Source organism: Alosa alosa, chromosome 10, assembly GCF_017589495.1.
Source record: "Alosa alosa isolate M-15738 ecotype Scorff River chromosome 10, AALO_Geno_1.1, whole genome shotgun sequence".
NCBI lineage: Eukaryota > Metazoa > Chordata > Actinopteri > Clupeiformes > Clupeidae > Alosa > Alosa alosa.
The window spans coordinates 20,856,362-20,868,861 of record NC_063198.1 but is presented as its reverse complement, the minus strand read 5'-3'; the positions used below and the strand labels follow the sequence as shown (position 1 = coordinate 20,868,861).

The following is a 12,500-nucleotide window of genomic DNA, read 5'->3' as shown; positions in this document are numbered from 1 at the left end:
GCAGCAAGTATCTAGTTGTAGTGCTGAACATTTCAATTTATATGTGATGTTCAGTGTTCAGTGTTCAGTTTAGTAGAAAATAAAAGTCCTCTCCAGTGCCGTTCTAAGAGAGCAAGTAAACATGTAAGGGATAATGTGTAGAACGCCGGTCATTGTCGGGAGATAGGTCCCGACAGGGCGAACCGGACCCCGACGCGCAGCGTCGTTTTGGTCGTTTGTGTCGTTTTGGTAAGTAGCCGTGTATCCCGCTTATTACACGCCTACTTACCAAAACGACACAATAAACTCCCCACGATATGACTCTTTAGCCTGCATAGCCTAGGCTATAGCCTATTTGTTACCGTTTCATCATGGCTTTTGCTGAGAAACAAATAGTTCGCAACAACACACGCTGAACTTGAATCAAACATTCTTTAGAACACAGCTGATCAACCGTCTGCTTTCACTTTTGAATGAAGTTCCAATCCTTGCGTAGTGATATGAAAGAATTGACTTAGAAGCACAAAGCCCATTTTCCTTGACAGCGGTCTGTTATACTTAGCAACGGTCTGTTATTCAGAATTAAAAGACCGCCGAACGTTGGGAAGGCCCATTCAAGTGAATGGAGCATTCTGCAGCACTATGAAGACTATGTTGTTCTTTTACTTCGAAATAACAGATTCAAACTTATTTTGATGATATACTGACGTATAATACGGAGAATGGTGTCTCTGACATTGACAGTGCGTTCCTGGAACATCTGGTATTACGTATCAGTTTTCAAGGGGCAGCCGTGGTTAGCGCTTCGGACTTGTAACCGGAGGGTTGCCGGTTCGAACCCCGACCAGTAGGCACGGCTGAAGTGCCCTTGAGCAAGGCACCTAACCCCTCACTGCTCCCCGAGCGCCGCTGTTGATGCAGGCAGCTCACTGCGCCGGGATTAGTGTGTGCTTCACCTCACTGTGTGTTCACTGTGTGCTGAGTGTGTTTCACTAATTCACGGATTGGGATAAATGCAGAGACCAAATTTTCCTCACGGGATCAAAAGAGTATATAATTCAATTCAATTCAATGCACTGGGTACCAGCTCAGCGCTTAATGGGCATCCACTATGTTGAAAACTGACAACAAGGGGTATAAATACCAGTTCTGACAGTGTGTTGTTTAAAGATACATAACAAGTAAAAGTTCTCAGGAAATGACAAAATAAAAGTCTCTAAATTACACTAAATACCAAGGAAAGTATAAAAGAGTATCTGGATTCTCTATCTGAGATAGAATGGATCTAGGAGATAAGTCCGCTCGGCTGAGTATTGCAAACACTAAGAGGAGAATAGAGGAGTGGACATGTGGCGGATGATTTAACAATAAGTGTACTTACAAAGTGCTGCCATCTCTTTGGGGAGGTCAGCCCCAAATCTTCCAAACAGGCTGCTATTGGCCAGCAGGTCAAAGGGGGTGTGGTTTCGCATGGAGCTGAAAGCGAACGGGTAGAACCCCGTCATGTGGCCCACTGGCCGCTCCCTGTTGGTTGCCATGGCAACTGGCGTCCGGCCGGGTCCGCTTTTCCGGGTCGGCTCCAGCACACTTCAGCAGAGGTGGCGCGAGCCACGAGATGAGACGAGTGTTGATGACCAATGAGGGAAGGAAGTCCACACTCGTTCTTCTTTGTTTTCTCTTTCTTTTTTTCTCTCTCTCTCTCTCTCTGAAACACATACACGCCCGCTGGCTCCCTCGTTCTCTGGCTGTCTGTCTAGACACAGGTGTGCTGCTTAGGTCTGCTTAGGCTCAAGGCTAGTGTTTGGGTCTGGATCCCATTACTGACAGTGGGGCCGGGACTTCCGTAGCCTGGAGGAGAGAGAGGGGGAGCGTTTCTCAGAAGTGACCCCCGGCTGATGAACCCAGTTGGGGCAAGGCAGCTTCAAAACTGGCCTTCCTGAAAGACAAGACACAAAAAAAGGGATTTAAGATTTTGTTTTGTTGAGAAACCATGACAAGATTGTTTCAGTACAACAGATGTGTTGTCGTACTTGTGCATGATGAAAAGCATTCAGAAACAGAATAATTCAAGAAGCAATCAGAACACAATAAATCTTAAGCATTATCACACAAAAAAGGAATTTGGCCTCACTTAGAGTAGTGTAAAATATAACAAATAAATATGTATGCTGTGTATACTAAAATTGACAAGAAATATGTTGACAACAAATGTATTAGTCAACATAAAGAATATGCTCAAGAAAATGGTCAAAGCCATGTAAGCATGTACAAAGCATTGACAGGACTGGCAGTACATAGCAGGCCAGACAACAGGGTTTGTCTGAAGTGGATGTACTCTCATGTCGTTTTTCATGTCGGACAAAACTGCTAAATGTTCTGGCCCCGACCCGTCTGTGGAGCGTCTGCCAATCAGAGAGTAGAGCCAAGCTGAGATTTCACCTCCTCTTCTGGCCAAAACAAAGAGAACAGCACGAAGGCACACGCATGTGTGCACTCACACTCACACACACACACACACACACACACACACACACACACACACACACACACACACACACACACACACGCACACACACGAAAATGTGTACACACAAATTACAGCCCAAAATTGTTTGTGTGTTTGTGTGTGCGTATGCGTGCGTGTGTGTGTGTGTGTGTGTGTGTGAGCGTGCGTGCGTGCGTGTGTAGTTGAGACCAGTTTTGTGGCTCTCTGATGGTTTTAGACCTATTACCAAGTTGAGGAAAGGAGACAAAAGTCATTCAATAAGCTTTAGGGGAAAAAAAGAAAACAAGAGAACAAAGGATGGAAAAAAGAGAGATGTATGGTTGGGAAGGTGGTGAGGCTGTGGCAGAGAGCAAGGTCACATCACAATAGACCCAGAAACATAACAACGTAAACAAGCAGCAGAAACGAGCGCGTGGGGAAAAGGAGAGGCTAGAGGGAGCTGCAAGGGAAAAAATCAGAATCAAGAAAAAAGCATTTAACTCAGAGAGCAAATGGAAGGGAGAGAGAGAGAGAGAGAGAGAGAGAGAGGGATGAAAAGGAAAGGCGAGGGGAGCTGCAAAAAAAGAGAGTGAGAGGCAGACAGAGAGAGAGAGATAGACAGACAGGCAGAGAAGGAGAGAGAGAGAGAGAGAGAGAGAGAGAGAAAGAAAAAGAGCACTCTCTTGTTTTTTTGGGTGGTTACTTGAAATGGGTCCAGGGGAGTGTGGTGTTCCCGGGCTGTGGCATATGATTTAAATCAGAGGAGAGGCTCAATAAAGACGCCTCTGTTCCCACTGCCAGCCTGACGTCGCTGCCCGCCTTGCCCAGGGACAGGAGGCTTTGGGGCGGGCACGCTTAACCCCATACGGCCCCTGAGCCTCCATAGTGCCAGCATGCCAGTGTCCCCACACCCAGAACACACACACACACACACACACACACACACACACACACACACACACACACACACACACACACACACACACACACACACACACACACACACATATATGCACACATAAATGCACCCACACACAGACACACACACATACAACACATATGCACACGCGGATACACCCGCACACACATACACATACACACACACACACACACACACGCACATACTCCGTCGCCCTCATGCGAGAACCCTTATAGGTTCTCCTCAGAACCTTCTTATGAAAGGTTCTTTGTTAAAGCCTTTTTGGAAACATTTGGGCATTCCATTTTGTAGTAGTTTCCAGATTTACAGGCATTCACCAGATCCTAGCAGTCCCCCTTTAAGATCTTTTCATTGGCAAAGAAATGTTCTTCAGAGCGGACAGCCAAAGATGCCACCAACCGGTTCTGGATGGCACCGTTCCCTCATAGGAGGACTCAGTGGAAAACCTAAAACTCTAAGGAAGCAAATCAAAAAAATCTTAATGATTCTCATGGACCCAAGATAGCAGCATGTAAGCTTTCTTTGTACAATGGCTTTCTTTTGATCTTCTAATGACTCCCAACCGAAAATATGTGTCCCCTTTCCTCTGTTTGGGCAGCCGAGTACCAGGTGTTGGCATCGCCCATTTTGAAGCATCCCTTGCCACCATGCAGACCGGAGCCAAAACATCACCACACCCACAGTCCCGGCACCACACTCATAAATGTTGCGGCCTTATTAAAGTGCCGACCAAAAACAACACAGAGCCAAGCCCGAAGCCTGGAGCTCAGAGACCCGACTACAGGCACAGGACCGACCCATGCCTAAAAAGCCCTGACCCCGATGTCAACCTTTAATGCAAACCATTTAGCCTGAGCCTCACCAGCATCCCCCCCCATCCCCATCCCCACCTCGCTGGATTCATACTCCACTTTTACACTCAGTGACCCCAACCCCTCCTCCTCCTCCTCCACATTCATTCTATTTATGCACTCTCTCTTTCTCTCTCTCACATTTTTGTCTTCCTCCTGACTGCCAGGCTGATCACAGTAGAACCAGACGATGGCACAGGACCCATGGTCGCGGTCATCCAAACAGAGGGAACACATTAACCTGTGTAAGTATGTGGACACATGCTAACTTTAATCCCATCCTCTCAGGTTCTCTTCCGGATAATTGTCCTCTCAGCTACTTCGTCTGTCTTCCCCCTCCTCCCTGGCTCTCAACTCGTTCAGCTTGCTAGCAACTCCATTCTGCTCAAGAATGCAGAACTGGCACCACGGCAGTCATTGGCATAATATTACCCAATGCAATCATCCTGTCTAATTGGTTCATTCTTACTCTTTCTCCCTAGTTTTATTTGTTTGCTTCATGAAGCGTTTCTTTTTTTTTTTTTGCTTCTTACTTTCTATTTTTCTTACAGAGTAATTTCTTTGCTTTTTATTTCTTTCTCACTTTCTTTACTTCCTGCGGCTTCAACTGGTGTCCCATTTCCTTGTTCTTTTAAATGAAATTAAGTAAACAAGGGAAAAACAAAGAATGCGGTGAGTGCGTGTGTCTGCGTGCATCTGTGTGTGTGTCACCATGAGTGTCAGTTTAGCGTATCTGGGCACTGCTACCACTTGTGCACCAAAACAGAGAAAGACAGTTCCCAGTGCACCCAAGGACCCAGAACAACTTATCAGCAGATTAATGTCAAAGAAAACACACACACACTCTCTCTCTCTCTCTCTCTCTCTCTCTCTTTCTCTCTCTTTCTCTCCCTCTCTCTTAATTGCAGCCTTTAGCTGCAGCAGTAAACTGTTCCACATGTGAAAGCAGCCAGGCCATGGTGGCCACGTTACAGGAAGAAGCCACAGACACCCAATCCTACACACACACCCACATGCACACACACATGCACACACACACACACACACACACACACACACACACACACACGACACACACGCACACACACACACACATGCACACACACACACACACACACACACACACACACACACACACACACACACACTAACTGACACCCAATCCTACCCATCATCATCACAGACAAGCACACACACAATCTCTCTCTCTCTCTTCTCACTCTCTCACACACACACACACACGCATCACGCTGAAATCCAATCCAACCCACTATTACACACATAAATACACTCACAATCACATACACACATAAGCCATATACTTACATCCAATTTGACTCACCATTGAACACAGATGCGTGGATCTGTACAAAGAAACAGATCACACACATATGCACAAACACCCACACCATACACATAAACTCACTCACTCAGTCACATGGATATACACACAATACAAGCCACACTATACAGATTCATACAGACTGACACCCAAGCATACAGACACACACACACACACACACACACACACACACACACACACACACACACACACTCACATAGCACTGCCCACAATTACACCCCAACTCTCTTGCTCCACTTTAAGAGACTATTTCTCTGAATCCAAAAGCCATGATCTGTTTTTCATTTTGTCGTTTCTCTTTTTTTCTTGGGCTGTTGTTTTCTGTTTTCTCCAGAACCGAGATGCAGTCTTCTGTCACGTCGAACTCTGCGTTCAACCACCAGCACCCCTCGAGCCCACAACTCATTTTCAATCACTCGCAGTTCCCATTCTTCTCTCTCTCTCTGTCTTTTTTCTTTACCAAATTCCCCTTTTTGACATTTTTCCCTGGCCTGTTTTCTTCTGTGGTTTTCTGCTCCATCACCGTGTTTGGACGCGATGGGAAAGGTTGGAGTGAGGGAACGAGAGAGGAAGAAGGGAAGGATGAGAGACTGAGAGACACCAGGAGAAAAAAAACTATTAGAGAAGTGAATAAAAGGCGGCGAGGATGAGAATATGTGAGACAGAGAGTGAGAAAATGGACGGAGAAGATTAGAAAGAAAGAGAGTGGGACTGCAATGGATGAAAGAATAAGACTGTTATGTGTTTATTCAGTATAAACTCACACTGGTCTGATCAGAGGAGGAAAAGAAATTAAGAAAGAAAGAAAGAAAGAAAGAAAGAAAGAAAGAAAGAAAGAAAGAAAGTCTCCAAATAAATGATCTGAGGTCATGAAAAATGTGTGAGAGGAAAATAAGACGGAGGGCAATAAAAAGAGAACGGCAGAGTGCGAAGAAAAAAAAAGAAAAAAGTGAATTTGTACAGACGGGAGAGACGTGAAACAGTCCCCCACTCATATGGCCATTAATTAGTAACACATTGGAACTGGGATTAGAAAGAGGGGTCTGTGTGTGTGTGTGTGTGTGTGTGTGTGTGTGTGTGTTAGAGAGAGAAAGAGAGAAGAGAGAGAGAGAGAGAGAGAGAGAGAGAGAGAGAGAGAAAGAGAAAAGTGGCATGAAGGAATGGGGGAAAGGGTGGCAGCATCATGTAGAAATGAGCTGGTTTTATTTCCCGCTGTAAAGGAGTAATGAGAGCCTGTGCCAACTAGCCCTATACACATTTAATGACTCACCCCAGACCCCTGTGGGCTAGTCTAGTGAGGCCACTCCACACACACACATGCACACACATGCACACACACTCAAATGCACACATGTCCACACACACACATACAGACACATGTACCTAATACACATAGGGGCTCCTTACACATACATTCAGGGATAAAAGCAAATAATCACACATTCGAAACACCCAGGGTCCAGCATAAAAACAAATTACATATTGTATATTCTACTTCTAAGAGCTCAATTGCACATATGCCCCTCCACCACATACATACATTAATATATATGTACTTTACACACACTTTCCATCCCTCTTGGCTACCTCATCAGTCCCAGAATCCTTTCCCTAACATTCACTCGACCACTCTACCCCCTCCAACTTTCATCTTTCTCTATCTTTCTCTCTCTCTCTCTCTCTCTCTCTCTCTCTCTCTCTCTCTCTTTCTTCTTTTTTTCTCTCTCCACCCCTTTGGAGGCAAAGTCTCCCCTTTGCCCCGCCACAGCACAGGCACACACACCTCAAGGCTGCCTACAGAATGTGTGTGTGTGTGTGTGTGTGTGTGTGTGTGTGTGTGTGTGTCTTTGTCTGTGTGTGTGTGTGTGTGTGTGTGTGTGTGTGTGTGTGTGTGTGTGTGTGTGTGTGAGTGTCCCAAGCCACCAGGACTCAATGAAGCCTTTATGAAGCTTAGCTGTGGCATACTGCAAGGTTAGGCAGGGCTTCACTTGTGTACCATTGAGAGAAGATGCAAGGAGACAGGAGAGGAGAGGAGAGGAGAGGAGAGGGGAGGGGAGGAGAGGAATGGAAAGGATGGCGCTGTGAGCTCACCACCTCCCCACACACACACACAAACAGACACACACACACACACACACACACACACACACACACACACTCATCTCCCCCTCACCCTCAACTTACACACTGGCAAACACTCACCACTCATACACAAACACACACACACACACACACACACACACACACACACACACACACACACCAACACACACTCAGCAGTGCGGATGTACCTCCCGCCCACATGAACGTGTGCGGAAACAACTATGCATACTTGGAAATGTTAAATGAGCATGTGCACACAAACATACAAAAGCATGTACACAAGTGTACACACTCACTAACACACTCACACAGACACTCCCTGGGTATGTTCACATCATCACACACACACACACACACACACACACACACACACACACACATACACACACACACACAGTACTCCACTTATCCCATCCTATGCCCCCTACACACACACACACACACACACACACACACACACACATACAGAGAGAGAGAGAGAGAGAGAGAGAGAGAGAGAGCACAGTGCCCTAGCTGTGAGCTGTGAGGGAATTAGAGGCAGCTTTGGTTTGTGTTAAAGTCTCGGGGCTTTCCACTCCAGCGCCACTTGTTCCAGCGCGGCCTTCAAAAGAAGCCTCTCACTCTCAAAAACACGAAAAAATACACAATGCAACTGCCCATCCACTCACACCCAAGCGCACAGAGCACAGCTTTACATTTACACCTCAACCCACAATGATTTACGACACTTCAAGCCCAATGATTTACTACACTACCTACACATGATATATCATAGTTATTAACATGAAAAACTGGATGCATAGTCTTCCTGTAACTACATTGTAATATAACTAATGAATAACTGTGTCTAATTTCATTTCCAAGGAAAGGCACTGTAAACTGTTTAAGTGGAGAGTTTACAGAGCAGAGTTGTTGTTTATACCAAAGAACTCCAAAGCCATTTTGACTTTTCTAAGGAGAACACAACACCACACCTACAGCTTGTTTATACACATGCTGTCAGGTTACGAAACACTTCAATTACACTTTAATTACAGCTAAAAACTGATGCACTTTCCTTGACTGCTGGAGAAAAGTTCACATCCTATTAAATGCACTAAGAGTTGTGAGGTGGTAAAAAATGGTACATTGAGCTGTGTTTAAGTACATCTGTTGCTCTATATAAAATGAATGTATTTTACTTGAAAAGTGCCTTTTGATTTATTACAAACAATTCAACCGTAATGCCTTTTCCGAGCCTCGGTGTGCAGCGCTTCCAGCAACTGTAAAAATGTCCCACTTTGTGGGACAACGTTTGACATGTGTAATTATTTGTGTAGTGAACAGTTGTGTGTTACAAGTGTGTTTGCAAATATGAGTGTATCTCTGTGTGTGTGTGTGTGTGTGTGTGTGTGTGTGTGTGTGTGTGTGTGTGTGTGTGTGTGTGTGTGTGAGTGAGAGAGAGAGAGAGAAGAGAGAGTGTGCGTGTTCATGTGTATGTGTGTGCATGCTCCTGAGCTTTCATCCTAATATAGAGAGATTTTATGAGCGTCTAATTGAGCGGAAAGCTTGACACAAACATTGCCCTTTTATGACTTTCAGTGGGTGTTCAATAATAAAATAAGGTTGAATTAGTCATAAAAAAAATGGCCATTTTTAACTTCCTTTGATTTAGCTTTGGGTGACCATCACAGAGAGTCCAAGGGAGGAAAAAAAATACCCGTGTTGATTTTTCAGCGGTTGTCAGGGGCAGCACAATACCTGGGAGAGTGACCGCGCTTACACAACACAGCGTGTTTTCAGGGAACGCAGCACGCCACTTCATTCAGCGATTTCACGGCTTTTTACAAAACACCGGGGCATCTCAGCGGTGGGGCGGACGAGACGAAACGAGACGAAAAGCGCTTGCTACACAGTGGCCCTTCACAAAGCAGCGTTGAAGCTGAACCGGAAACCCGCGCCTCCTGCCCAGGCGCCTCTCTTACCGACGCTCCGCACACCGAGACCTCTTCTACGTGTGCCACAGTTTCTCTCTCTCTCTCTCTCTTTCTCTCTGTCTCTCTTTCTTTTTTCTTTTACTACAAAACCACAATGTTTTCGGCAGAGCGGCGGCGCTCTAAGCATCTCGCGTCGCTTGGCGTCCCGCTGCTCCTGCCGCAGGGCCCTTCATTACCGACTCAGACGTCTGCCATTAAAAACTCGAGGCCTTCTGGGCTGAAAACAAATTAGGGCTGTGTCACCTCCTGGACAGACGTTTACACTTGACCCCGGGGCTCCGTTATGGCCCAGGTGGAGGAAGAGGAGGAAAGAGGATGGAGGGTGGAGGGCTGAAAAAGGGCCTTTCTGAAGCTCCCTGTTGACTCGTATATGGCACCTCCTGGTCTAGAATGACTGGGAGACGGGTGGGGGGTGGGGTGGGGTGGGGCTCAGAGTGAGGTGGGGGTTGGTGAGGGGGGTGGGTCTGTGCTGGTTCGAGGCTGAGATGGTGAACGTTCACACAAGCAAATATGTCTGGGAAAACATTACCTCAGAAAGGCATAATTATCCTGCTGAAATATGAACCATAAATCTAGGTGCCTGGGGAGACTATAAACCACAAACTAAAGGATGTGGCACACACACATACACACACACACACACACACATATATATATATATATATATAGATATATATATACACATACACCCATACATACATAAAGGCAATCAGACACACACACACACACACACAGTCCCAGAGCTCCATGCCAGGCTGTATACATGCAGGTGTTCCTGCACACACAGTTTCACACTCAGAAACACACACCTCATTAGTGTGTTCATTATGATACACACCCCAAGAAACACACACATTCCTCCTAGCTTTTACTGTTTTGCAAGCTTACACACACAGTGGACATAAATGGCCACATGTATTAGCAACAGAACACACTTACAGACTACAGACTCACACACACACAGTGAAACTACACATCATATTCACAACAGCTCACAATAAAACACAGGCACTCACACATGGGTTTAATCCTGAACAATCAACCATTTCTATTTCCATGCAGGCAAAAAAGACCAGCACATGTCCCAAGTTAATGAGAGTACATTCTCTATTTTGATAAATTGAGCCGGCTCCTTTGTGCGGGAGAAACACAAGTTGCCCTCTCTCCAAAATATTTTTACGATTGCGGTCACCGCTTATGCACAGGAGGCTTAATTTATGAAAGCTATTATATTGTTGGCCATGTGGCAAAAAACTGCTTTAAATATGGGGGATAACTAAGTTTTATGGCCACGATATTTGGATATTATTTACAATGGTCCTACCAGGTTTAAAATAACACAGATCCTTTTATGAGCAGCGGTGGAGGAGGAGGTTAGTAATCAGTTCAGGGCAAATGAACCAGAGAAATGGATTGTTGTTTACGTTTGGGCTAAGAGGCAAGCCTGGACACACAGCGAGAATCTACGCGTCAGTGGCAATCCTGAGTGACGGCGCTGCTCGGTCCTCTCGACATACGAGACACTAAACAGAGGATTTATAACAATACAATGAAAACGTCGATAGAGACACTGGCAGGCGTCCAAGCTGTTGCCTAACAAAAGGGCTTGTTGCTACACTGGCTAAACTGCTACTGCTTTGTCTTGCTACTGCGGCTGTGCTATCACTGTGAGTACAGCTGATAGCACTCCAACTGCAATCACAATCAGAGAGCATGCTGCTACACCAAGTTTGACTGGATTTAACGTGATTTCCATGAAAGGCTGTAATCTCCCTCATTTTGTACCTGAGCCATGAGGCCTCTCCTACCTCTGTAACTGTCATCCGTATTGCTGAAAGTCTGAATGTTGCTTTTACAGCTACTGCTGCTACAATTACTTCTACTAGCTCTACTGAACGTTTTGTCTACTACCACAGCTGGTTAAATTTTAAACACATATCTTCCAAAACTTTGATACGTGTTGAATCACAGTCATTGCAGCTGTTGTTCCTATTGCAAAAACTACAACTGTAACAACCCCTGCAAATTTGGCTACATTATTACTAGACTACATTCTAGTGCTATGACGCCTGCTATCAGTGTCACTTTTTTAAAGTAATCTAAATACATGGCTTAATTAACTCTTCTGTTGTGTCGGCTAATGCCAACATTGATAGGGATAACGATAATAAGAGCCGTAATTTAACTCTTGACAGACACAATGGTGCCGTTATTCAGCACAGCACCCTGTGGCTGACATGGGGGCTCAGAGGGCAACAGTGGGGTCACCTGTGGTGCCTGAGGCAATGGGCAGGGGTCAAAGGTTGTGGATAATTGAGACTCTGGCCCACCACCTTTTCCCAGTGTGTTTAATCAACTCTCTGTCTGGCTGGCTGGTCTGCTGCTGTTGGGCCGACAGGCTGCTAACGGCATGCTGGGCCAGGCTGGGCTGGGCTGGACTGGGCTGGACTGTGTGCTTTATACTCGTTCTTTTCTCGCTCTTTTTTTCTTTTTGATCTTTTTTATTTCCTCTGTTCCTTTCCTTCTCTGTCTGCAGCTACTTTCCACTTATGTGAACGCAGCCCGCATTACTCAAAGTCACACACAGTCTCTCTCACACGCTGTTGTTCACACACTGTTTCTCTCTTTCTCTCTATCCTGTCATTCTGTTCCTCAATTCTTCTTCCTTATCTTCACCTTGACTTGGTTCATGGTTTGTACAGACACCTAATGATTTCCTGTTCAACATGTTGCATATGAAGGACTAGACCATTTCACTATTCTATTTTGCTGTAAAATTGAAAGCTGCCATCATCCTATGTTA

The 12,500-nt window shown here is 45.5% G+C and overlaps 1 protein-coding gene across 1 annotated transcript in view; it reads right to left on the bottom strand.

Annotated features, from left to right (window-relative positions):
• Positions 1–12,500, bottom strand: part of LOC125302241 (retinoic acid receptor gamma-A-like) — a 59,107-nt gene that overhangs the window by 40,332 nt on the left and 6,275 nt on the right. Inside the window, exon 2 of the mRNA XM_048255350.1 lies at positions 1,361–1,915. Coding sequence (XP_048111307.1) covers positions 1,361–1,517 — 157 coding nt within the window. The 5' untranslated portion in view covers positions 1,518–1,915. The remainder of the gene's footprint in view (positions 1–1,360; positions 1,916–12,500) is intronic.